Genomic DNA, 27,921 nt, shown 5'->3' with positions numbered 1-27,921 from the left:
TCACTAGACATCCTGGAAGACTCGGCCGCCATGCAACAGACCATGCTGGCGATACCTTTACATGGCGTCTCCTGCATGCTCTCAGGCAGACCCAGGACCTCCAGCTGCCTGGAGATCTTGACCATCTGCAGGATGTGCTGGTAGAATCTCTGATCTTCAGAGTAGTCTTCACTCTCTGACTCCTCATCGGCAGAGCTCTGCATGTGGGACAACTGGAGCCCCAGGAAGGGGCTGGAGTGCTGCTCTCTGGCTCTGGGACCTGACTGACCCCCCACACCCTGCTCAGACCCCGGAGAGCTCTGCAGGTCCCAAGGGAAGTGGTTCACCTCACCCAGGATCTGAGAGCCAAGGCAAGAAGCTAGGCTGCTGCTTTCCAAGTCAGGCTCAGACCCACTAGGCCTCCTGTCTTCTTCGGGGGGCTCTAGAGACCCGGCGGGTTGTCTCTCCTCACCGGCAGGGGAGCGTCCAGGGGCACTCCCTGAAGGGCCATTCTGGGCCAGCTCTGACGCCAGAGGATCAGGCGGCATTAGGAAGAGCTCCTGAGGCGGGTCTTTAGCTGTGGCCCCTGGAATCTCGGGGTCATCGGGTCCTGCCTCCTGGCAGTTCCCGGGGGTGTCCTTGTTGAAAAGCTTGGAGACCTGTCTCATCCACAGTCCCGGGGGCTCTTTCCTCCTCTTCCCCTTGCCCACGCTCCCACCTTCCCCAGACATGCCCTGCCGGCTCAGGCCGTCGGCTGGGCCGCTATCTAACAAGAGCAGCCGGCTCTTCCTGGTAGGCGGCACGTGGTCAGAGGAACACAGGGACCGGGAACGGTCCTCCTCAGGGGACGGTGAGGGAATGGGGCTCTGGCTCTTGTCTCCCCTGGGGCCAGTGGAGCCCCGTTTGGAGATGTGGTGGTCATGCTGCTCCCCTTTTAGCTGTAGGCCGGTGATGGTTTCAGAAAGCTTTGAGTGAACAGAGGCCTGGCTCCTGCCTTCCAGCACATCCTGTCCATTCTGGAGGGGCCTGGTGTTCTCAGGGCCCAGAGCGCTAAGCTTCTGCTGTCTGGTCCTCAGTTCCAGCTCTTCTATTTCAGGGTCTGAAAACCCCAGATAGATTTTCTCTGTCGGCTTCTGGGGTTTCCCCAGACCCTGCTGATCACCCAATTCTGTCCTGCACTGGGCTGGGGCCCTGCCTAAGATTTTCTCCACGTCAGCAAAGATCTGGTGGTTGCGAGAAGCTTGGCCTTTGGAGAGTGGCTGTAGCTTGCTGGGCAGGGTGCCCAGGAGAGGCCAGGGGGTGTCACCCAGCACGCAGGGGCTCCTCCCTTTCTTAAAGGAGCCCTCACTTCTAGCCTGCATCTCTTGGTCTGGGTCCAGATCAGCAAGCCCAGGTGCTGGGAGAGGGGATGGGCCACGGAGAAGGGAGGAAGAAGGCAGAAGTCCCTGCTCGGGCTGTGTTTCCTAGATGGGTACATAAACATGCAGAGAAAACGAAGACAAAGCACTTCTGATTTATACTTGCTACCTCAGCCCTTGGCAAGCCCTTAGCAGAAACCCACCCTCCATTTAAAGGAAAACACAAACCAAGAGGGGGAAAAAAAAAAGCTAAAAACTCCCTTGGGCTTCATTGTTTTCTGGGCCCTAGTTTCCCTATCTATAAAGCGGAGGCTAGACTAGATCAATGGTTTACCCCCCTGCTTCACGGAACCTGCCGGTTGGTTCCACAGGATACCCCGGAGGCCACTGTAGCGTACAGGTAATGGGGAAGGGGCGTCACCAGGACCTACTCCCCAAGGTTCACTTTTTCTTGATATGCTGGACCTCCACGGAGGAATTGACTGGAAGACAGGGCTTCACCAATCACAAAGGTCTGAATCACCAACCAGATTATCCCTAAGGTATCATCAGGCTCTCAGTTCTGTGACTGGTGAATTTCATAAAATCCACCTGCCTTACCAAAGACCACCAGAAATTGTCCAAGAAGGGAGAGAAGGGAAACATGGCCAGTGAGCTGAGCCCTGGGAATTCCATCTAGGTCTTCCAGCAGAGACGCGAGTTGGTACTGCTCAAGAGAGGTCCACACCAGTCAGAGAATCTTGGGTCTCAAAGAAACCCTAAAAGAAAGACCTCATCCTGCAAACATTCACACTAAGCTCCAGCCGGCCTATGCATGCACACCACCAGAGAGCCCAAGCCACATGAGCCCAGGTCACCCACGTGGCTCAGGTCTGCCCTCTGGACAAACCCAGGTCTGAGGCACTGTCCTGAGCCCTGAGATCCAGACTGGCAGCCCAGGGCTATCCAATCATCCTCAGCTCCTGAAACCACAAAGGAATCCTTTTTAACGGGGAGCTCCAAGCACTTGCTCACACACCCAGAACTCTGTCACCCAACCCTCTACCCCAGAACCCTCGCCTCATTCCCTCTCTCACCTAGTCATGCCAGAGTCTGCCCAGACTGATTATCATTTAAAGTGGTCCTGTGCTAATGAAAAGCCCATTATCCATCTTTGGCCTTTCAAACACGTAACATCAGAAAATTCAACCAATTTGGAAATTACCCATCCTCTTTTCTCTCTGGAGGGATGGGCTTGTTATCTTATTTCTTGGAATCGTGAGTAGCAATACATGGTGGGGGACGGGGGTGCACAGGGAGGAAGGAGGGAAGAGTATCTGTAGAACTTGGAAATGCTGAAAAAGACAAATTCACCAGCAACCATCCAATGGCAGAACTGATGCCTTGGGGAGGGAAGGAAGATGGACGAAACCTTCACTGAGAAGCAAGCACTAAGCATGGCGGGAAACAGACTACAGACAGCAAGCAAATCAACTGGACAAATGAGAGGGTTGAAAAGATATTCTCAGTGCTCCCCACCTGGCTGGCCTGGGTTCCTATGGGGCCTCCTTCTCCTCAACGTGCCCCGCCTGCCCCACGCCTGCCCCACGCCTGCCCCCCATCTGGGTGAAGAATCCCTGGGCCTCACGTCAGGATGGTTCCAACTCTTTGCTTCTCTACCCATAAATTCAGGGCCATAACTCTGTCTCTGAAGTTCAGACACCCTGGAGGGACAAATAAAACAATAAGCGCTTTCAACTCCGAGTAAAAAAAGCTACCCGAGACCAAGGTAATCACGCTGCCGTCAAATTTCAATTATGCACCACTAACCGAGGACACCGGCCAAAAAGACGATCCACAGGAGCAGATAAAGCCCAGAGCTTTTCTCGTTGAATTTGGAAGGCACTGGCGTTCTGACAACTGAATTAGGGCTACATCTGACAGCTAGGAATTTGCACCACACTGGGAAGGCCTGGCTCTGAAAGGAGAGGGAAGACACTCCACTCATCTGAGTTCTCCGTCAAGTGCCCCTGGCCCCCCACTCTCCAGAGGGGCGGATGACCCCACTTCCTGGACTGCTGCAAAGCACCATGCTCCGCAGACTGCTCTCGCTCACTAATCCTGCTACATAGCATGTGCTTCCCAAGGGGGATAAAAGGAATTGTTTAGAGGCAGTAAGAATTTCTAGAAGCTAAAAGGAAAATTTGCCAGAGACAGGCAGAATGAAGGTGATGTACTATGAAGAAATCACTGGTGCTGTTCTTAACTTCCCAGCTGGAAACACCTAGAGGCTTCGAACATCCCCTGAGGTCTCAGCCCTGGCCTCTCTGGGAGCTGGCAGCCACGAACTCACCAGCGGACTTTTGGGGGTCTCTTTGTCCTTCTTGTCTTTCTTTTCCTTTTTCTTTTTCTTGTCTTTCTTCTTAATGGTTCCAGGAGCTGACAGCTTCCCCCGCTCTTGGATCACCAAGTTCCGATAGTGCTCATCACATGGATGGTCCCACATGGACTGCCCGTTGGCAAAGTTGAAATAGTAAATATCACCTGTGATGTCCTGGCTGTGGAGAGCAGAGGTCAGGAGTTAGTCCCTGCTCAGGCCCACAGCTACTTAGGGGAAAAAAGAAAGATGGAGAAGAAAGACGGCATGAGAGGGGCAGGAGAGAGAAGAGGGGAGGACAGGAGGACACGGGGAGGATTAACACAGAATGGAAGGGTACCGTGTGGCTAAGACAGGAGCTAACTTAGATAGGAACAAAGGATTGGGATACCTAAGGACTTCTCTAGAAGAAGGCGTATAATCATTGGGGTTCCTGGGAATTCATGCTAGACTGGAGTAGGAATAAATTTGGTTTTAGATGGATAAGTACAGACGCGATGGGATCTTGGAGATATATTCTAGGCTTGAACTTGCTTAATATTTTTATAAATGGTGTAAGGAAGAAGAGGCATTGTGAAAACCCTGGTTTTGCAGAAGACCCTGAACTCACAAGAGGTGACAATCCAAGCCAGTAGGGATCAACAACAGAAGAAAATAACGTAGGGGCGCCTGGGTGGCACAGTCGGTTGAGCATCCAACTCTTGACTTCGGCTCAAATCATGATCTCAGGGTCATGGAGACTGCTTAAGATTCTCTCTCTCCCTCTGCCCAGCCCCCCACATTCTTTCAAAAAGAAGAAAAAGAAAATAATGTAAAAGGTGCATTTCAAGAATCTGTGTTTCAGGGCTGCCTGGGTGGCTCAGTCGGTTGGGCAGCTGCCTTCAGCTCATATCATGGTCCCACGGTCCTGGGATCGAGCCCTGCATCAGGCTCCCTGCTCGGTGGGGAGCCTGCTTCTCCCTCTCCCTACTGCTCCACCTACTTGTGCTCTCTCTGTCAAATAAATAAAGTCTCAAAAAAAAAAAAAGGGGGGATCTATTAATAATCCATTGGGACAGCTATTAGAAAAACAAAAAACAAACCACAGATTCACAATAGCAATATAAAAAGACACAATACCCAGGAATAAATCCAAAGTGTGCAAAATCTTTATAAAGCTTTACTGAAAAGTCAGGAAAAAGGAAAAAAGAAAAAGCATTTGGCGAGACAGTCCATGTTCCTGAATACGAAGACTCAAGTCTGGGGGTGCCTGACTGGCTCAGTGGGCAGAGCACACAATTCTTGATCTTGGGGTTCTGAGTTCAAGCCCCACAATGGGTGCAGAGACCACTTTAAAAAAAAAAAGTCTGGGCGCCTGGGTGGCTCAGTCGTTAAGCGTCTGCCTTTGGCTCAGGTCATGATCCCAGGCTCCTGGGATCGAGCCCCACATCAGGCTCCCTCCTCGGGGGGAAGCCTGCTTCCCCCTCTCCCCCTCCCGCTGCTTGTGTTCCTGCTCTCGCTATCTCTGTCTCTGTCAAATAAATAAATAAAAATCTTTAAAAAAAAAAAAAAGTCTATAAACATGCTGATAATCTTCAAATTAATGTATAAATCCAATACAATCCCAGTAGAATCCCCATCAGGTTCCTTATAAAACTTGACAAGCTCAACTCAATTCCAATAAAAGAGAAAACATGCAGAAATAAGCAGGAAAAATATCAGGAATGACAGATAAGAAGATAACAAATGACAGATAAGCAGCATGAGAAGACGCACAACCTCAGTGACCATCAGGGAAAGTGAGAATCACAAGCGCAGGGAGATACCGCTTCACGCCCACTAGCATGGCTGCTACCAAACAAGCAGGAAAGAACAGGTGTCGGCGAGGATGTGGAGACGCCGGACCCTTGTGCACTGCTGGTGGGGACGGAAGGGGGTGCAGCCACCATGAAAAACAGTATGGCGGTTCCCTAAAAATTAAAAAATAGAACTACCATATGACCCAGCAATTCCACCCAAAAGAACCGAAAGCAGGGATTCGAGCAGATATTTGCAAGCCCATGTTCACAGCAGCATTACGCAAAATAGCAGAAGGGTGCAAACAGCCCAAATGTCCACTGACAAACAAATGAATAACCAAAATGCAGCACAGACATACAAGGAGAATTTTATTCCACCTTGAAAAGGAATGAGGTACTGACACGGACGACAGCATGGATGAAGCCCGCAGACACGAGACTAAGTAAAATAAGCCAGACACAAAAGGACCAATACTGTGGGTATACGATCTAGAATAGGTTAATAAACAGACGGAAAGTAGATCAGAGGTTACCCGGAGCTGGGGGAGGGGAGAGTGGGCACAGACTTTCAGTTTAGGAAGCTGAAAAAGTTCTGGAACTAGGTGGTGGGGATGCTTGCACAACACTGTGAATGTTACTTCATGCCACTGAACTGTCTATCTAAAAATGGTTACAACAGGACATTTATGTTATGTATGTATTACCTGGAAAAAAAAAAAACTTTAAAAAAATGTATAATTTCAGTGTGATAAAAGAAAGAGTAAAGAAATTAAAAGACAGGAGACTGGAAGAAAATAATAGAAGCAGTAGTATAAGATTAATACACAGAAAAATCAGAGTTTCACCTTCTCTAAAATAAAAAAAAAAAATAAGCGTCCCAGCAGACAAAATGGCAAAGGGTATAAATAAGCAAATGGCTAGGGCGCCTGGGTGGCTCAGTTGGTTAAGCGACTGCCTTCAGCTCAGGTCATGATCCCAGGGTCCTGGGATCGAGTCCCATATCGGGCTTCCGGCTCAGCAGGAAGCCTGCTTCTCCCTTTCCCACTCCCCCTGCTTGTGTTCCTGCTCTCGCTGTCTCTGTCTCTGTCAAATAAATAAATAAAATCTTTAAAAAAAAAATAAGCAAATGGCCAACAGATGGCCAGCTCAACTCAATGAACAATTTGAGAAATGCAAATTCAAACAATCAGGTATAATCTCCTGTCCCTGGATTGACAATTTTTTTGTACTGATCATTTTTGGGGGGTTAACAGTGTTTTAACTGATAATATTTTTAAATGAACCATATCTACTGTTATTGGAGGGATGGTTAAACTGCAATGGAAAGTAATTAGGGATTAACTAACAATATTTAAATTTTGCATGTCTTAACACATTGATTCAAATTCTAAATTTTTTTTCTCTAGACACACACACAAAATCTCAGGCAACATGCTTAACCAAACTGAAGGAAACATCTGACCTCTCCTCACCTGGTGCCAAATTCTCAGCGGCCAGAAACAGAAAGAAAACGTGGAGCCTGATTAGTACGTGTGAGAAGTGGCAGGTCAAGGCTGGTGTCTGACCTGGATAGAGACCCTTCAAACCTGGGTTTTGATGCCAAGTGACAGACTGAGAAGATGGCCTTAGGCCTTCACGAATCTGGAAAATAGGAATGAGACCCTTGCATATTGCTGGGCCCGTAAAGCTGCTCATTCCATGAATAGAAGAACCTAGTGGAGGGAGGAAGCATGTCACCCAATCCAGGTCTAGGCAGGCAAAATCAAATTCCATGAAAAATTAAAACCCCAAGACACATGTACACATAGAGTCCAAATTGCGGTAAGAAAATCCCAAATCGGAAAATTAATGTAAAAATTTAGTCCTAACGCCCACTGAAAAAACCCTTGGCACAAGCTATCATAAAGCCACTCAACAACCTAGGAATAAAACACAGAAAATAACTCTATAGAAGATGGATTCACAAAACTCACAATAAATAATTAACAAGCCCCATGGGAAGACAGTTCACGGTAAAAGGGAATCAGCACCAGTGAAGAGAAGCATTAGTAAACTTGGCATAGCAGAATAATCAAAAGAAGACTAAAATTAACTACATCTAAAATTACTGTAGGGATAAAAAGAGTAGAATCCATAATGAAAGAACAGAACTCTAAAAAAAAAAAAACAAAAAACAAAAACCAGACATACTGAAAAGAACATAAGAGAACTTGTGGGAATTTGAAGAATCATTAAATTAGGGGAGGAAAGGGGGATGAAGAGAGACAGGAGTCCTCAAAGAAAGAAAGCACCCAAATCCTAAACTGAGGGAAAAAAAATAAATACATACCTGATACACTGCAGTGACATTACAGGACTCCAAAGATAAAAATAAAATTATAAAAACAACCAGAGGGGGGAAAGATTTACTACCCACAAAGGAACAACAAATGAGACTAAGAAAATAGGTCTTATCAAGGAAAACCAGAAGATCATGGTACATAATATTGGCCAAGGGCTGGTCAAATTCAACAGACAATTCTGTACTCAACTAAACTATTACTCAGATTGAGACCAGACAAAAGTGCCTAGGGATACAGGAAGACATAAACATACCTAGCATGCTTGATATAATGGGTATTTATAGAACCCTATGTTGGAAAATGAGATACTACATTCTTATCGAGAACGCCTAGAACATTTACATAAACAGAATCACTTTCTGAGCCAGAAAAGAGGTCTCAACTTGTAACAAAAAATGAATAAATAAAATTGGTAATCGGTAATAAAAAAAATACCCAAACTCTACCTACCTCATCCCCTTCAAACTATTATTTTAGGGGGCATCTGGGTGGCTCAGATGGTTGAGCGTCTGCCTTTGGCTCAGGTCATGATCCTGGGGTCCTGGGATCAGGCCCCGCATCGGGCTCTTGGCTCGGCAGGGAGCCTGCTTCTCCCTCTGCCTGCCACTCCCTCTGCTCATGTTCTCTCTCTCTCTGTCTCTCTCTCAAATGAATAAATAAAATCTTTCTTTAAAAAAAAAACAAAAACTATTATTTTAGAACAAAGATACTTAACAAAATTTTAGAAAATCAAATCTGATAGTATATGATCATGACCAGGTGGACTTTATCCCAGGAATGTAAGGTCAGTTTAACATTTGAAAATCAATCAATATCATTAACCATATTAAGACCGAAATAGAAAAAACCCACAGGATCCTATCAATAGATGCAGAAAAAACATTTGGTAAAATCCAATTTCCTTTCTGATTTAGACTCTTAGTAAGGCAGGAATAGAAGGGAACTTCCTCACCCTGACAAAGGACATTTACAAAAACCTACAGCTAACATCATACTCAATCCCTTAAGATCAGGAACAAAGCAAAAATGTCCATTGTCACCACTTCTATTATTGGAGGTTCTAGTCAGTGCAGTAAGGAAAGAAATAAAAATAAAAGGCATCCAGATTGGAAAGGAAGAAGTAAAAATGGCTTTTTCACAAAAGACGTGATCACGTATGTAGGAAATCCTATGTAATCTACAAAAATATTAGAAATGACATACATGGGGCACCTGGGTGGCTCAGTCGGTTGAGCGTCAGACTCTTGATTTTGGCTCAGGTCATGATCTTGGGGTCATGGGATTAAACCCCCCACCCCCACCCCCACTTTGGGCTCCATGCTCACCGGGGAGTCTATTCTTTCCTTCTCCCTCTCCCTCCCCCCACTCCCCCAGCTCACCTGTGCACCCAAGAGCACTCTCTCTCTCTCTCTCAAATAAAATAACTTTTTTCTTTTTTTTTTTTAAATAAATAAACCTTAAAAAAAAGAACTGACACGTGTGAGTTTAGCAAGGCTGCCAGCTACAATATCAATATACAAAAACCAATTTTATTTCTATATAAAAGCAATAGGAAACTGAAATTTTAAAATATACCATTTACAGAAACATCAAAAATACGCACTACTTAGGAATAAATCTAACAAAATATGGGCAAGACATGTACACTAAAAACTATAAAACATTTCTTAAAGAACCACCTAAATAAATGGAGACAGACTCTGCTCAGGGGTTGAAAGACTCCATATAATTTTAGAGGTCAATTCTCCCTAAATTGATTTATAGATTCGGTGCAATTCCAATCAAAATCTTAACAGGATTTTTTTTTTTGGTAGAAAATGACAAGCTGATTCTAAAATTCATATGGAAATGCAGAGGACCTACAATACAACTCTGAAAATGGAGAACAAAGCTGGAGGATTTACCCTAAATGGTTTCAAGACATAGTAAAACTACAGTAATCAAAACAGTACTTACAGTATTGGTGTTAAGGTAGACAAACAGATCAGTGGAAGAGAGCAGAGAAACCAGAAGTAGACCCACACATAGGGTCAATTTGGAAAAAAATCTAAACACCCTTCAATATAAGAGTGGTTAAATAAATTGGGATTTTTAAAAACTATGGCACATCTATATATGGAAAAGTGTGTAGCTGTTAAAAGGCTGAGGTGGACCACACAATGACAGAGAAGAGCAACAATGTATATAGGACATACTTATGTGTAACAAACAAAACCATGTGTGTGGGGTGGGGTGTGTTTTCAAGGCCAGGACGGAATTCACCAATTAACAGTAGTTACTCTTACAATTGAAAGGGTAGAAGATGGCATGTTCCATTAAATTTTAATGACTTATGGTATTTTAAAAATTGCGGAAGAGTTCATGCTCCCTCACAGGCTGAGGGAGCGCCGGCCACCACTAGCAGGACCGTGAAGGCGGCCGGCACGAAGCATGGCGCATGGCTGGCCCATAACCAATGACGGTTTCCTTCCTTCCACCCACCACTTTACTTTTTACAAACACTGCAGCTATAGGTGTGTGTACATTAAGGTATTACTATACTGATTATATTTCTCATGTGGTTTCTCATTAGAAAAAAGGATCCAAAAGCAAAACAGCACACATATGTATAAACTTAAAAACAAAGACAGAGAAGATAGAAATTAATCGGTGAGACAAACGTCAGGGCGCCTGAGGGGCTCAGTCAGGTAAGCGTCTGACTCTTGGTTTTGGCTCAGGTCATGATCTCATGGGTCGTGGGATCAAGCCCCCGAGGCAGGCTCCATGCTGGGCATGGAGTCCGCTTGAAGATTCTCTCCCTCTGCCCCTCCCCATACGTGTACTCTCTCTCACTCTCTCTGAAATAAATAAATAAATCTTTGAAAAAAATAGATAAGGCAAATGTGGGTATCAGGGCCAATACTGGAAACAAAACAGAAACCACTATCCTATGAACTTATCCTACAAACACAACTGTGCATCCTCAGCACCGGGAATACTGTGCATAGTGCTGATGGATTTCTAATAAGAAAGATGTCATGAAACTGGAGGAGATCCAAGGAAACACAGCTGAAAAGATCAAGAGAACAGGGAGCCCGCCACGGGAGGAGAAGCTAAAAGGATTACATACGATTCTTCAGCAGGAATGATAAGGCCACAGTTGCAGTCATTTTGAAGCTTGGCCAACACATCGAATGGTATGGATAAGAACAGAATAATTACACCTTGCTCACAAAACTGTACAGGACCAGCAGAAGGGAAGACCCCAGAAGACACCTGGGCACTAGCTGGGGACAAGGGCAGGCAAATGGCCAGCTGCGGTAGGAAGTAAACTCAGCACACACTTTAAGAGGCAAGCTGGCATGCGGGGCGCCTGTGACAAGGAGGAGAACACAGCAGGCCTGCAGAACGGAGAACACGCATCACTGTCCCCGAGAGTGGGACAGGATGAGGTCTTCAGGCGGGGATGTGCTGGCAACAACTGCGAGACTCCGTTAGCCTCCTCACCATCAACCTGGTTTCCTGACAAGCTGAGTGAGTCCGCTCCCCACCATCCAGAGAGCTCAGAACGAAACTGAAAATATGAACGAATCCACGACTCAAAGTCAGGGACAGTTTGCCAAGGGAGACAGAATCCCTGCCAGTCTGTGTGGCCCCACTACAATGCCTCTTAGCACCAGGATCCACCGTGGACATGCTGAGGGGCTCTCAATATTGTCACTCTCAGTAGCAGTCTGCAAAGAATAACAATGACACTTCCCCAGGGTGTCGAAAACAGATGCTGGTGTTGTGGGACCTGACCCAAGGCAGCAGCTCCTGGGACCCTGGACCAGCAAGTCGGCCTAAGCTCAGACCCAAAGCATCAGGCAGCGCAACGGAGGAATGGCCCCCATTGTCCCCAACTGCTGTCCCCAACTCTATGCAGGACAGGCTTCGAAAGGTGGCAAATGAAAGCTGACCTCCAGTGCCAGGCTCCCTGTGCCCGTGAGAGGTGAAGCCAGCAGGCCGCATGCGTGCCAACTTACCAGGGCTTCCACTCCACAGGTAGTGGGGCTACAATGCCCTCCCGCGCCAGCCACATCAGCTCCGGTTCCTTGATGGGATCAATACCAATCTCTCTGGCGAATTCAAGAATTTCTGCAAGAAGAGGCAGGACGATGAGAAAGGAAGAAAGTTGGGGATGTGGATGGAAACAAGAAAAAAAATCACAATCAACCTTGTGCAATAATAAGAAATACACATGTTGGTCTCTGCCCCCAGTTCCTATTACTATTTAGCCTTTGACTCCAGTTCCTGACCCAGAGCTCCGAAAGCCCCTGGAACTTCCTGAGTAACAGAAGCATCTTTTCTTCCAGTGAGGTGACTCTGGGCGGGCTCCTGGATGGGGGCTGGTCCCCAAAGAGACCAAGCCATGATTAAACCTTGGAACTTACAGCGGCACCTGGCTGGCTTAGCCGGTTGAGCATGCAACTCTTGATCTCGGGGTTGTGAGTTCAAGCCCCACTCTGGGGGTAGAAATTACTTAAAAATAAAATCTTGGAAAAAAGGGGGGAGGGGCCCACCTGGGTGGCTCAGTCAGTTAAGCATCTGCCTTGGGCTCAGGTCATGATCCATGGGGTCCTGGGATTGAGCCCTGTGTCAGCCCTGCTCAGCAAGGAACCGACTTCTCCCTCTGCCCCTCCCCCTGCTCGTATGCTTGTGATAAATAAATAAATAAATAAATAAATAAATAAATAAATAAAATCAACCTTAAAAAAAATAGAAGACGATGCTTGGAACTTTCAGCCTCACTCCCATCCTCTGGAGTGGGGAGAGGGGCTGGAAAAGGAGTTAATGATCAATTATGACTTGATGAAGAAGCTTCCATAAAAATCTCTAAACTATGGGACTCAGAAAGCCTCTGGGTTGGTGAACACAACCACGTGCCAGAGGGATATCGCATCTCAAGTCCACAGAGACAGAAGCTCCTGCACTTGGGACCCTCTCAGACCTCACCCTAAGTATCTCTTCATCTGGCTATTCACCTGTATCTGTTATGATATCCTTTATTATATAATAAACTGGCAAATAGAAGTTTTAAGTGTTTCCCTGAGTTCTGTGGCCTGTTCTAGCAAATTATCTAACCCAAGGAGGGGAGCATGGGACTCTGGTGTCTAGCTTGTTGGTTAGAAGTACCAGGGACAGGGGCACCTGGGTGGCTCAGTCGTTAAGCGTCTGCCTTCGGCTCAGGTCATGATCCCAGGGTCCTGGGATCGAGCCCCACATCAGGCTCCCTGCTCAGCGGAAAGCCTGCTTCTCCCTCTCCCACTCCCCCTGCTTTGTGTTCCTACTCTCACTATCTGTCAAATAAATAAAATCTTGTTAAAAAAAAAAAAAAAGAAGTACCAGGGACAGCCTGGGACTTGCTATGGACATCTGAAGTAAGGACAGTCTTGTGGGACTGAGCCCTTAGCCTGTGGGATCGGATGCTCTCTCCAGGCAGACAGTGTCAGAACTGAACTGAACTGTAGGACCTATAGCTGGTGTCAGGAAAATCCCCACACATCTGGTGCCAGCATTTTGACTGTGAGAGTAAAGGAAAAGCAGAGTTTCTTCCTAGACAACCTTTTTTCTACTTCACCTTTACTTTCTAAATTTTCTTAAGTGAGCAGGTGTTATGTCTCTAAATATAAATAATAAACATATATAATTTTGTCTTCCTAAATTACAAATGGTACACCTGAATCAAAGCATGCTATCGCCATACTCCAAGAATGTAATCTGAAGCCAAGGATGACAAAGGCAAAACAATAAGACCAAGACATCAGGGGCGCCTGGGTGGCTCCATCGTTAAGCGTCTGCCTTCAGCTCAGGTCATGATCCCAGGGTCCTGGGATCCAGACCCGCATCGGGCTCCCTGCTCAGCAGGAAGCCTGCTTCTCCCTCTCCCACTCCCCCTGCTTGTGTTCCTGCTCTCACTGTCTCTCTCTGTCAAATAAATAAATAAAATATTAAAAAAAAAAAAAGACCAAGACATCAGTGTGGCAGGGGCCTGGGGAAGAAGCCCACCAGCCACAGCCAGAACCATCCTGAATGAGGGCAGCCTTACTGGGACACAAGCTCTCCCAAGATTTCCAAAATCTTGCTGCAAAAGTGGTCATCACTCAATCAACTAGCATGGACTGCACTAGAGAAGAGGAAGCCCCTTGAGGACCTTACTGACACACGACGGAGTCTAAACCATGAATGGAGATATGCACTGTGTGCCACGGGAGCAGAGACAAAGCAGTGACTTCTGCATGGGGCCAGGGGACATCTGCGCTGAGAAAGTGGGATGATACTTGAGCAGCCTTGTTCTCCACTCTGAATGCTCTCTCCTATGACATGAAGGCAGTTGTTTCTTTTCCAATTTTGCTATGTATGAATGGACTCTGAGACTTGCGTTATACTCCTTTGGAAAGCATTTAGAAAGCTCTTTCATCAGAGATCTGGAGGAACAGGGGAGATGTATGTACTGAGCTAAGAGCTAGCTTACTTACAGGGAAAAAGATAGATGAACTAACCACTGGAATACGTCACCAGAGGCCCCAGGAATAATGAAATAAATACATCGATGCTTCAGATGACAATAGCCCAGGCCAGAAAGGCATCACCAGTTTGGGTCATCTCAGGGGAATGTGGAGGTTGACACACCTGGGGACTAGGGAAGAAAAAGCGTTTTTTCAAAGGACCAGCTGGAATTTGGCTTGCCAGAGACTAACTTATTCGCAGATCTCACAAATATTTTTTGAGTGCTTCCTATGTGCTGTGAATAAGAGAAATGGTCTCTGCCCTTATGGAGTCTATATTCTAGGAGAAGAAACTACCATTAAAGAAGTAAATCAATAAATACACAAAGAATTAAATCTTCTGATAAAGGTAATGAAGGAAGTAAATGAGGTATGAGATAGAGAACGTCAAGGTGGAGGGGGCACTCCTTTGGAAAGAGTCAAGGGAAACCTCTCAGAATGGAACACAACTGAAACCTGTAAGAGACAAGGGAGCTAGCCATGCAGAGCACTGAGGAAAGAGCACTCAGGCAGAAGACCAGATGCAAAGGGCCTGTGGCAAGTGGCTATACTAAATATAATAGAATATTACTAAAAGCAGAGCCCTAATATGATCTGCTTTACACTGTAAGAACACTCTGGTGCAAACACTCTGGTGTTTATGCTCTACAGCATAAACAGGAAGGCTAACATGCGGGCCCTTTCCTGAGGACAGCTGGCTGCGGGTCCCGGCTGCACCGCTCAGCAGACCTGTGCCTGAAGGGAAGTTAGTTCACCTTCCTGTGCCTCATTTCCTCATCTGTAAAATGGGAATGATAACACTACCTAACTGATGGAGCTGCTGCGAGGGTTGAAAAGGAAGTACACGTAGGGCTCTTGGCTGGCTCAGCTGGAAAAGCATGCGACTCCTGATCTCAGGGTTGTGAGTTCAAGCCCCACGTGGGGTATAGAGATCACTTAAATAAGTTAAAAAAAAAAAAAAAAAAAACTTAAAAAAGCAAAGGAAATACATGTAAAGTTCTTAGCACAGAGACTGGCACAGAGGAGCAGTCAGTAAATTCTGTTATTATTGCTGTTAAAAACAAAACACTGCTTTAGTTTTCTTCTTAAGAAATTGGGTCCCCCTTGGCTTCAGGACACGCTGTATTTCATGGTATCCCCTATTATGTTTTCATTTATTTTTTAAGATGGACTTCTTTTTTAAAATATTTACTTATTCATTTATTTACTCATTCATTCATTTATTTATTTATTTTAAGGTTTTATTTTTAAGTAATCTCTACGCCCAATGTAGGGCTCGAACTCACAACCCCGAGATCAAGAGTCGCATGCTCTACCGACTGAGTCAACCAGGCACCCCTATATTTTCATTTAAAATTAATCATTGATCAGGGCGCCTGTGTGGCTCAGTCGATCAAGTATCTGCCTTTGGCTCAGGTCATGATCCCAGGGTCCTGGGATAGAGCCCCACACCAGCCTACTTGCTCAGGGGGACTCAGCTTCTTCCTCTCCCCCTGCTCGTTCTCTCTCTAATAAATAAACAAAAATTTAAAAATTTAATTAAATTAATCCCTGATCCAACCCAAGGTCAGCAAACTTTTTCTGTAAAGGGCCAGACAGTAAATATTTTAGGCTTCGTGGGTGACATGGCTCTGTCACAACCACTCAACACTGCCCTTGTGCCATGAAAGCAGCCACAGACAATACATAAGCAAATAAGCATGGCTATTTTCTAATAAAACTTTATTTACAAGAAGGCAACAGGCCAGGTTAGGTCCATGAACTACAGTATTCCAACCCCTGATCTAACCAAATATACGGAGAGGCCCTGCACACATAGCGTACTTCGTATTAGAAGGACAAAGCTCAATCAGAGATAATTCCTGCGCTCGAAGAACTATTACAGAGCACCCCAGACCTCTTACCTTGCTCACTGGGGATGTAGGTCTCATCATAGTCTTCCTCCAGAACCAGCTGGTCTCCTATGCGGATGGGTCTTCCCGCCATGATTGGTCTGGGCTCGAACACCTAGGTCCCAAAGACCTGCACCCAAAGAGAACATCAGTGACCCAGCTTAAAAGGGGAAAAACTGGAGCTGCGTCATGGAGCACCTGGATCAGACCAGACCATGCAAGCCAACTCAGCCGGGGATTTTCCAACTCCAGGGACAGTGACGGGTGGGACCAACAGCTCAGAACTCAGGCCTTCTAGGCTCTGCACCTGGGAAAGTTCCTTGAGACACACCTCCCAAAGACTTGCTGAACACTCGGTGGGTCACAAAAGATCTGGAAACCCAGCCCTCTCAAGAGTTTGACTTCATACCCCCCCCCCAACACAGGAGAAATAATTCACAGTATAGGACCCCCTGCTAGAAAACCCTAGTGAAACACCAAAGGAACTAGCAACAGCCCCTCCCCCCCATATACCAATGTATCCCAGTGCAGTCACACTGTCTCAACACACATCCCTATTTGCATTCAGCAATGCCCTCAGGGAGCTTACGATCTAGTGGAAGTAGCAAACACAACTTGAACAGTGGAAGGCAGAAGGGGAATAAAACCATCTTGCTCTGGAGGTACTGAGAGAGAAGGAACATTCCCGCTGAAGGGAGGAAGGCAGGCTTTTTCAAGGGGCTGAGGACCAGAGGCAGTCAAGAGTCGTGTAAGTGGAGGTGTTCTAGGCAAGGGGGCGTCGGGTGCAGACAAGCGGTTCTGGAGTGCTGGACACCAGCAGGCATAGCAGGGGCTGGGGTGGAAAGCCAGGTCGCGGCAGAGAGCCGTGCAGACCATGCGAAAGAGCCTCGCCTCTCCCCTGTGGCAGAGGGGAGCCACTGAGGGCTTTGGTGAAAGAAAGTGGCACAGAGTGGCCTTTTTCTAGGATGAGAAGGCTGGCAGGAGGGGCATGGCAGAACCGGGGGAATGAGACTGGTGTCGGGAAAACCACGGAGGAGGCCGCCATCCAGGGGAAAGACGACGAGGCCTTAAACGAGGGCAGAAGCAGAGAGAAGGCAGAAGGGACAGATGCCGCAATGGCAGGTTTAACAGGACCAGGAAGGAGGATGGGGGTGGAAAGTTTCCAATTGGAAACCAAGGTTTGTAGCTCCAGGGATGGGACAGCGTCGAATTGTTCAACTGACAAGCTGGCCCTGTTCTAGAATTGCTCCTCCCTTCCAATCCCTCCTCCTATAACTACCTCAGGACCCCGGGTCACAACTCTTCCCTATGGCAGCTCCCACACTGAAGCTCCCGATGATGCAGAGACAAGTCACCCTGTAAAGTGGCTGTGATGCTGCTAGGAGTGCTGTCGCCATCCTGATGTGACCGACAGGAACCTAGAGAAGCAGGGCCTGACCTCTTCAGAAGCTGACACTGTTCCACCGGGAGCAGCGAACACAACACAGCCCTCTTATAGTGGGGCAAGGGAGCAGAAAGACCCCGTCATCCAAAAGGTCAGGATGCATCCTCTAATGAGTGCTCATGGCCCGATCTGGTGGCTCTGAATCTGTCCCCAGACCCCTAGAGAGGGACCCCTGATAAACAGCACAGGATATAGGAGGGACCATTACTATGGTCCTCTCTGTACCCTGACAGCTGACAGATGAGCAAGGAAGGTATCTTGCCTTAGGACTCATGAGAGATGGCTGCCTGTGTCAGCCCACTGCAGCCAAGGGAGTCAGGCTCTGCCCCCCTCTCATTCCCACTGTGACACCTCCAAGCACTAACTTCGTGCCTCAGGAAGACAAGCTAATGGAAGAAGCGTTCTCCTCTGCAGTACATCAACCCAAGTGGAGATCTGCTTCCTACCCGAAGAACCCATAACACCCTGCAGAACTAACGTTCCCTCCACACACAGTCAGAGAGAACTGGGGTCACCGACTCTGGAAAAGCAGGGCAGAAAGGTACCAGAAACCAAGGTGGTTGATGTGGCTTAAGGAGCCACCGGAATCTTGAATTCTCTGAGTTAGGGAGGAGAGGGAAAGGGAAAGGATCTCTGGGGACATCAGGCTAGCCATCATTCAATCCAACAGGGCAGTGATCTATTACAAGGCACTGTATCAGCCATCTCAGATCATTTGAGAAATCCCACATTTGAGAGATGTCACATATCCCTAGACATATCCCATCTCGGGAAAGCATGGGGCAAGTAAATCTCTTTGTGGCAGAATACCTATTTAGCTATATTTAAAGGTCAGGAAAAACCAGGAAAACCTAAATTCATGGATCATTCCAACATCAAACAAATCTTCCATCAGAAAAAAATTAAGATGTGGGTGGGCTATATTCTACCTCCTTTCTTTGCCTTGTCTGCCTTAAGAAAGGATGTGGGTAAGGGCAGGAGCAAAAGGACAGGAACTGTAGGATGAGGAAGGTAGCGGGAAGAGAAGTCCTATGCCTTTAATGGCCACTAGAGATCGTTTATTCACTCGAGAATATTTACTGAGCACCTACTAAGTTTACTTCTTGCTGGCACTAGAGATGCGATGAGGAATAAAAACACCTGCAAGCGAACAGAGCATACTTACACACACATATGCATAATGAGAGTTCCCTGTGTCTGCATTTCTTCCACTCTGCTGGAACAGTTACAGAGAAAGTGCAGCAGAGAAAAGACTTACTGAAGAAGGCACTGGGGAGAAGGCGGGAGACACGAGAGGTGATTATGTAGTGGTAACTGAGCATGGGTCTGGGAACATTCTTGGCTCTGAATCCCAGCTCTGCCACTTACAAGCAGGGCAAGCTGTCTCAGTTTTCTCATCTGTAAAATGGAGATAACAAGGTCTATCCCAAAGGGTTGTGAGAATCAAATTATTCCATACATGGGGGACACCTGGGTGGCTCAATCAGTTAGGCCTCTGACTCTTGATTTCGGCTCAGGTCATGATCTCAGGGTCATGAGATCGAGCCCCATGTCTGGCTCCACACTCAGCTGGGAGTCTGCTTGAGATTTTCTCTCTCCCTCTGCCCCTCCCCCACTCACACTCACTCTTGCACCGGCTCTCTCTCTAGAAAAAATAAATCTTTAAAAAAATAAAAATAAGGGGCGCCTGGGTGGCTCAGTCGTTAAGCATCTGCCTTCGCCTCAGGTCATGATCCCAGGGTCCTGGGATCGAGCCCCACATCAGGCTCCCTGCTCCGCGGGAAGCCTGCTTCTCCCTCTCCCACTCCCCCTGCTTGTGTTCCCTCTCTCGCTGTGTCTCTATCAAATAAATAAAAAAATCTTTAAAAAAATAATAAAAATAAATTATTCAATACATGTAAAATACTTAAAACATAGTAAGCTCTCAATAAATGTGAGTTGTTATTACTGTAACTATTTACATATTTGAAAGCCCTATTCTACCTTGTTCCAGGGGACAGATCGAGTACCAGGGAATGTAAGTGAAGGCCTTTCCAACGTTCAGTGACCACTTATTGAACACCTACCATGGGCTGGCACTGTGCTGTTAGGGCTACAAGCCCGATTACACAAGGTCCTGAACTCCAGCTGAGCCTCGTTAAGAAGCCAAACACATAAAGACGTGGTTGTAAAATGTGTGAAGCACCTTAAGTAACAGGAGGTACAACAGGAAACCAAGGTAGGGATGACTAACCTTATTTTGGAAGATCAGGGAAAGCATCAGAGTAAAGGACCAATGAGAGGGCTCTTCAAGAATAAGCAGGAGCTCACCAGGATAAGGGAATAGAAGGCAGAAGAAACAGCATGCACAAAGGCAAAGAGGCAGGAAGAACACTGTGGGCACAGAGAATTCATTATGACAACAAAAGTTTATATTCATTGAACACTTCCTATGTTCCAAGAACCGTACTAATGCTATATATACATCATCTCACCTCGTCCTCTCCAAGAGGTAGAAAATATTCTCCTCGTTTTTCAAATAAGGAAAGTGAGGCTCAGCAAGGTTAAATAAAAAAGAACAACTTGCCCAAGGCTTCACAGATAGCAAAGGGCACAGCATAACATGCATGCTGCCCCCACGTCTCTCTGACCCCAAAGCCTGAGGTCTTAAGCACTCTGACCCGACCAGAACGCAAGGCGCAATGGGAGAAGCGGCAGGAGAGAGATCTACTGTGGAAGGCCAGGGCACACTATAAAGGGCTTGGGAGGACTTAGGTTGTATCCTGTGTGTGATGAGGAGCCAGCACAGGATTTCACAAAGGAGATTGGCATGATCAGATCTGCAGTTTAGCAAGATATTCTGACAGCTGTCTAAGAACTAATTAATTTCAGGAGGGCAAGGACAGAAGCAGAGCAACCACTTAGGAAGCTTTCCTGAAAGCACAGGCAAGAAATTATGAACTAAGCCGGTGGCTGTGAGAAAGAAAGGAAAGACCAGATGCTTAGGGTATTAGGAGGCAGAATAACAGGACTTGAAGTCTGCAGCAAGTGAAGAACAGGGAGGAGGGAAATCAGGGGCACTTAGACCAGTATGGGATTATCTGTTGGCTTCTATGCCTTGCCCAATAGCCCCACCTAGCACACTCCCTAGAATTTGAGAAATGCCCAGCAAATGTTTGCTGCGTGTATCTTATGAATGAATTCCAGGTGCAGACCTGGCTGAGTGAACGGTGAAGTCCTTCACTGACACAGGAACTACAAGAGGAGGCACAGATCCGGGGGGCTAGGATGGTGGGGGAGGCATGCAGCTGGACATGATCAGTAAGCAGGTCTGAGCTCAGGAAAGGGGTGTGACGAGCTCACCGTAGTTAAATAGACGGTCACTGAACTTGCGGGGGAAATCACCCAGTTGCGGCCTATGGTGAGCAGAAAAGACAGGCCTGCAAAGAGTTAGGAGACCCGGGAGCGAGGAGTCATGGAAGCCAAGTGAAGGCTGCCATTCCAGGTGGAGGAGGTAGATTTTTTAAATCAGTACAAGGAAAGGAAGGGAAAAACAAACCTCCAAAACTTCCTGACTTCCCCAGCTGACCCAAAGACTGCAAAAGGTCGGGCTAGCCCTGGATTCGGGCACGCGGGAAGCCTCCCCACGAGAGGGGTATTGGAGCGAGGCTCGGAGGCCGGGCCTCACACTCCAACCACGGACAGGACAAGTAAACGGGCGCCCCAGCAAGCTCACACGCTGTCACTGGCGCTCGGGGGCGCCGCTCGCTCCCCGCCGGCACCCCAGCCCAGCCCAGCGCCCCTTCCGCCACTCGGAAAGACTCAGGATGGATGCACCCTAGTCCGGCCGCTCCTTCCCAACCTCCCCCTCCAGTTCCCGCCCACACTCGTGCTCCTCCCGCTCGCGGACACACGAGTGTGTCCCAACTCTCCCGCTTCCCTCCTTCCCCCGCCACCCGACCCCTCCCTGGAGGAGGTCCTCACCTGTCCCCCGCCCCGGGAAGCACTGGGCCACCGCTCCCGGCTCTGCGCGGCTTCCCCAGCACCACCCCGGCTCCCCGCTTCCAGGGACGCCGGGGTGTTGCCCTGAAGGGGCCAACAACCACTTCCGGAAAGGGTACCAACCTAGCAACTGAGAGTCCCGCCTCTACACGGAGCCAATAGGTCGCTGAACGAGGACCTTGGCACTGGATTGGCTATAGGTCCCGTCGGGTCACGGAGAAATTATGCACGTTTCCCGTTGCACGATGGGAGTTGTAGTCCAAGTTAGTTGGGGGGTCGTAAGAGAGCTCTGAAGTTGTTAGGAGAGGAATTTCTTCCTCCGGCAGGAAAGAGTCATTCACAGTATTTATGGTAACGCGAATTAATTAAGGCAATCTATTCGTCATCATTGTTTAAGTAGTGTGATTAATATCAGGTGAATAAGACACTGATCATCAGTAACCAGTTGAGTCTCTAATAAACAGGTAAGGGGAGACCACCTCCCCCACCGCCGCAGAAAACGCTTCCCTGTGCTCAGATGAAATCGGTGAGCCCTTAACCAGGATTTAAGAGCTGTGGTTTCCGTTATTTACCTTTTCACCCAGAGCGCAGGGCTCAGTTTGAATGTCTGCAACATTGGGGATGATAACATCTCTCGTAAGTATTTCAAAGAGTGTGTTTAGGAAGAAAAAAGTGACAGGGGTTCCTGGCTGGGTGGGGGTGGGGGTGGGGGTGGGGAGTGCCTGCGACTCTTGATTTTGGAGTCGTGAGTTGGGGCCCCACGCTGGGTGTAGAGATGACTTAAATTCTGAAGAAGAAGAAAGTGGCACAATGTGTAGCCCCCTGCACAGCTCTTTCTGGCAAAAGGGTTGCTATTAATATAATCCCAAAGAGCTTAAGTTTGCTTAGGTGGAGGGCAAATCTTTTCCCTCAAGTGTCCATAATCTCCTAGAGAAGTTAATGGGGGCAAAGAAGTTAAGAGGGCCATTACACCAATGGGAAACTGGGGGGGCAGAAAAGTGAACTTTCCAGTTGGAGAGAATGAAGCACCTAGAGCAGATCCTGACAGTTCTGTTGTGGAAATGGATCTGGCTCCTACCAACTCCTACCAACTCCTAAAACCACTAGGCCTGGTCCCAGAATGCGGAACTCAGGTCGTTGTCCCTGTAGATCCCAAGTCAGACATCCAGAATGTATTCTTCTTGTTTAACTTCAGCTCTTTCTGTGGCAGCTCTGCTTCTACTTCCTTTATTCTGCCGGCAGATGACAAATCATTGCCCCCCTTCCTCTCCACACTCCTTAAAAGTCTCCCTGAGGGGCAAGAGGGACCGACTAGGATAGGACTCTGAGGGCTCACCCCCTCATCCACCACAGACCTTATACAAAACATGACCCAAAAAAACTATTGGTAGATTTGGTCTCTATGTCCCAGAACTTGTAATCAATCCAGTTGACTTTAATTGCCATCAAAATTCTTAACTTTTATTCCTTAACATGGGTCCCTTTCTATCTCATGGGGAGAGCTAATAAAATCAGGGTCACCAAGGGATTAGTGGGATTACCCCACACAGATAAACAATTTGCATTTTATCAGGTTGCCCTATAGGTTTGTTCTTTGAAATGCAAACCAATTTATAAAATGCTCTTAGGTAAACACAATCAAGAAAGCAAATCAAAAAAAAAAAGCAAATCTTTGGGGGAAAATAACAAAAATGACACACCAATTGATATGCCAGTAATATACCCAATGAGTGAGGAAGACAGAGAATTTTATCCATTGTAGGTTAGCTTCTGCACTCAAATATGTGGGAGGAAGAAAACAAAATAGGTCCCAAAATTTATGCCATACCCCCAAGTCAGAAATTACACTGTTAGAACTTTTTCTTCTCTTTTCATACTGTTTACTTGTAACATACAGAAAATCACCCACATAATAAGAAAGAAAAACCCTTGTTAACCCTACAATTTTTTAAGGATATAAAGATGTGAAATCCTCCCTCTACTCTTTCAATCCACCATATTTAAAATTGGAAACTGCCCTTCTACCTCTCTTCTCTGCTTTATTTTCCCCCATAGTGTATATCACCATTTGACACACTATATATTTTATTTATTTATTTATTTATTTTACTATCTGTCTCCCTATGGAAGATGTGAATTGCATGAGGAGAGGAATTTTGTCCATTTTATTTGTTGCTATATCCACAGTGCCTAAAACAATGCTTAGCATGTAGTAGGTTTTCGATACACACTTGCTGAATGAATAAATAAACCAATTGAAGGAAGGAATTTCACACTTCAGAAGAAACCACTGTTGACATTTTGGTTTCTATCTTCCAGACTTTTTAATGTTTATGCAAATGTAAATTTATATGCATGCATATATATGCACACGTGCATCTTTTTTAATTTTTGCAGAAATGAGATCATAATGTACATATTGTTCTACAATGTGTTTTTCACTTAATGTCTTTCAAGGTGAGTTCATAATGAGTTACTCCATTCTTTATAATGGTGAAGTAGGATTCCATTAAATGAATGTCTCCTTCCCCTACAGGTAATCATTCATTTTGTTTCCAAAGTGTCGGTATTAAGTACATGCTGAATACATTGTATTCATTGGATAGGATCTTAGAAGTGACATTGCTCAAAGAGTTTACATTTTTTACGTTTTAATAGACATTGCCAAATTTCTCTCTAAAAACGGAACAATTTTAGCCCAACCAACACTTTCACCAACACCAAAAATTTCCGGTGTGAGAGACAATCAATCAATCAATCAATCAATAATGGTATCTAAATGTTGTTGTGACTGCATTCTTTCACTATTAATGAAGTTGAACTTTTTCCCAAATGTTTCTTGGCCATTTGAATTTTTTCTATTAATTATCGATTCACATTCTTTGTTCATGTTTCAGCCACGTTGGTTGGGATTTTATTGACTTGTAGATGCTCTTTGTATACTATAGACATTAACCCTTTGTCTCTTTATTATATGAATGTCTCCATAATAGGAATGTCTCCTACTCTGTGACTTATCTTTTAACTTTGTAAATGTCATTTTTCATTTTGTAAATGTTGTAGTGATAATAACACTAATAGCTAAAATTTACTGAGCATTTACAGTATGCCAGACACCATTCTAAGTGCTTTATATGGATTACCTCATTTAAATCTTACATTACAAGGTATGTACTACTGTTATCCCCATTTTACAAATTGAGACCTACAAAGGATAAGGAACTAGCCTGGGGTCTCCCAGGTTCTGAGTGGAAGAACCAGACTTGGAATACCAGAAGTGATTCTACAGAAGTTTTAAAAATTCAAGTAGTCAAACCTGCCCATTAAAAAAAAACAAGAACTCTGAGTTTTGTTAGAGAGACCTTCTTTAACTAAGAATATTAAATAGTCCTCTATTTTTTCTGTAGTTTTATTTTTCATGTTAAACCCTTTGATCTATCTGAAATTTATTTTTACGTGAGATAGAGATTTCGTTTTCTTTCCTTCCAAATGGATAGCCAATTGTCCCAAAAACAGTTATTGAAAGATATATCAATTTCTTTTTGATATGAATGTCATCTTTTTTTTGTATGATCTAAGTACTTTTTATTTTTTTATTTTATTTTTCTATTTTATTTTTTTATATAATACCCAGTGCTCATTACATCATGTGCCCTCCTTAATGTCCATCACCCAGTTACCTCCATCCCCCCACCTCTCTCCCGTCCAGCATCCCTGTTTGTTTCCTATGATTAAGAGTCTCTTAGGGGGCGCCTGGGTGACTCAGTGGGTTAAGTGTCTGCCTTAGGCTCGGGTCATGATCCCCGGGTCCTGGGATCAAGCCCCGAGTCAGGTTCCCTGCTCAGTCAGGAGCCTGCTTCTCCCTCTCCCTCTGCCTGCAACCCCCCTGCTTATGCTCTCTCTCTAATAAATAAAATAAAATCTTTAAAAAAAAAGTCTCTTGGTGTTGTCTCCCTCTCTGATTTTGTCTTGTTTAATTTTTTCCTCTCTTCCCCTATGATCCTCTGTTTTGTTTCTTAAATTCCACATATCAGTGAGATCATATGATAACGGTCTTTCTCTGATTGACTTATTTTGCTTAGCATCATACCCTCTAGTTCCATCCACATCGTTACAAATGGCAAGATTTCTTTTTTTTTTTTATGTCTGAGTAGCATCAATGTCATCTTCATCATATACAGAATTTCCATGCATACATTGATCTATTGATTTTTTAAAATCGATTTTTATTTTTAAACTTGTGTCTAATCACCTTGTGGGTTAAGATTTTCTACTCATATCATATCTGCAAGTAAGCATTCCTTTGCTTTCTGATAGATTTTGTAATTGCTCCATGCATTTATTATCTAATATTAATGCCGCAAAGAGGGAACAAAAATCTCACAGACACTCTACACAGTTTTACAAGACACACTGCAGGGGAAAATGTGACTTAGAAGGATTGACAGTATCCTTGGGTCTTGGTGGATGCGTTCCTGGGGGGGAGTGGACCTCTAATTCCTGGTGGAGAGGGTCTCGTTCCTGAAGGGGGCGTGCCTTGAGCGGGGCATCCTTCGAGCATGGGGAACCCAACTGGTGGGCCCATGGGCGGTCTCATACCAAGTAGAGGGGCCACAAGGTCTGGAGGTGGTGTTGCTCGGCTCTCAGAAGCGGGTGGGGTCCCCCATCTAGACGGGTATTGAGTTGGGGCTCCAGCATTGCTGGCGGGAGCCACAACTGCGCAGCTGCTCTAGCACCTCTTCCCTGCAGCCCCCCAACCCCTCGGACAGGGCCTGCTAACCCAACAGGAGCCTGGGGAGTTGGAACAGCCGCTGGCGCCCCAGGGCCTCCTGCAGCTCCAACAAGTGGTATCCGAGCAATGCCAGTATCTTTGGGGGGTGGTGCCCCCACAGTCATGGAAACCACGTTCTCCCCATGTAGCCACACCAGACCCCAAACCCGCTTTTCTTCCCTGTCTGGCTGCTTCAGATTCTTGTGCTTGGACTTCCTGGATTCATCACAATCACAGAGGATCAAGTTCATATGCTTGGCGAAAGCCTTAAAGGTGCCAATGAATGTGCCAGTGGCTTGGTTGGTAGAGCTTGTGACTCCTGATCTCAGGGTTGGAAGTTCAAGCCCCAGGTTGGCTGCAGAAATTACTTAAAAAAAAAAAAAATCTTGGCAATGAAGATTTGGCCATTTTGCAGGATACCTCTCATTCTATAGTCAATGTGCTGCAGCATCTCGCTGTTCTTTCCCACAGTCATGGTTGCTGTTCCACCAAATCCAAGGTCTGCAGCAAGGTTTCAGGATCCTTAAGACCTGAGGGAAGGGTCCAGATAAAGGTATGATGCAGATTCTCTTACCAACAGTGCAAACTTGGGGCAGAAGCTTCAAATGGTAGATGGAGCCTGGTTTTTTACTTGGAAATCAGCTACCTGGATATTCCAATCCTGCTTTCACCACCTCTTGGTGTCTCAGCTAAGAATGCCTGTCTCGGTTGCACCTGGAAATCCTCCCCAGGTACTTGCTGCTGCTGACATCGCCTTGGGTACGACTGACACTCTTGGTGGCTCAGCGAGGCTGTCCTTCTACATCTGACTTAGACTTCCACCTCTGGTACGTGCTGTTCTGTATCCGTCTCGGGTGTAAGCAGTCTCTGGCCGGCTCCATCGCTCTCCTTGGCCGCACCTCAGAACAGAACGTCAGGCATCTCTGGCGACCACTCACTCCACTCTGCTTGCTTTCTAGTATTTATAGCACTTGTTTCATGTTCTCATCCTACTCAATTAGCTAGGCTGACCTAAACTCTGTGGGAGGGGTGCCTAGCTGGCTCAGCAGTGGAGCATGGGATTCTTGATCTCAGGGTCATCAGTTCAAGCCCCAAGCTGGGTGTGGAGCCTACTAATAAATAAATAGATAGATAGATAGATAGATAGATAGATAGATAGATAGATAGATAGATTAATTAATTAATTAAAATAAAAAATGTATGAACTACGTGGGAGAAGAGTAGTGATAATGACCTTCCCTTGGCTAAGCCTGACTCTAATGGGAGTAAGTTCAGCCTCTCCACTATTATGTTTTCAATGATTTTTCTGTTAGGTTGTTTGAGAAGTTCCCCCTTCATTTTTATCAGAATTACTGAATTTTAACAACAGCTTTCCACACTGCTTAAATAATATGTTGATTTGGGGCACCTGGGTGGCTCAGTCGTTAAGCGTCTGCCTTCGGCTCAGGTCATGATCCCAGGGTCCTGGAATAGAGCCCCACATTGCATTGGGC

The 27,921-nt window shown here is 46.1% G+C and overlaps 1 protein-coding gene and 2 pseudogenes across 1 annotated transcript in view; all 3 read right to left on the bottom strand.

The window, feature by feature from the left end:
• Positions 1-21,742, bottom strand: part of CEP164 (centrosomal protein 164) — a 63,571-nt gene extending 41,829 nt beyond the window's left edge. Inside the window, exons 1-4 of the mRNA XM_035009027.1 lie at positions 21,640-21,742; positions 16,245-16,362; positions 11,818-11,929; positions 3,670-3,874 (exon numbers count right to left, since the gene is read on the bottom strand). Coding sequence (XP_034864918.1) covers positions 3,670-3,874; positions 11,818-11,929; positions 16,245-16,326 — 399 coding nt within the window. The 5' untranslated portion in view covers positions 16,327-16,362; positions 21,640-21,742. The remainder of the gene's footprint in view (positions 1-3,669; positions 3,875-11,817; positions 11,930-16,244; positions 16,363-21,639) is intronic.
• Positions 21,743-26,058: 4,316 nt separating this feature from the next.
• Positions 26,059-26,903, bottom strand: LOC118013482 (annotated as a pseudogene).
• Positions 26,904-27,070: 167 nt separating this feature from the next.
• On the bottom strand, positions 27,071-27,309 carry LOC118013070 (annotated as a pseudogene).
• Between the last annotated feature and the right edge of the window lie 612 nt (positions 27,310-27,921).

The sequence above is a fragment of the Mirounga leonina genome, unplaced genomic scaffold, assembly GCF_011800145.1.
Source record: "Mirounga leonina isolate KUSES-001 unplaced genomic scaffold, KU_Mleo_1.0 Mir_153, whole genome shotgun sequence".
NCBI lineage: Eukaryota > Metazoa > Chordata > Mammalia > Carnivora > Phocidae > Mirounga > Mirounga leonina.
This window is presented reverse-complemented; position numbering and strand designations above follow the sequence as displayed.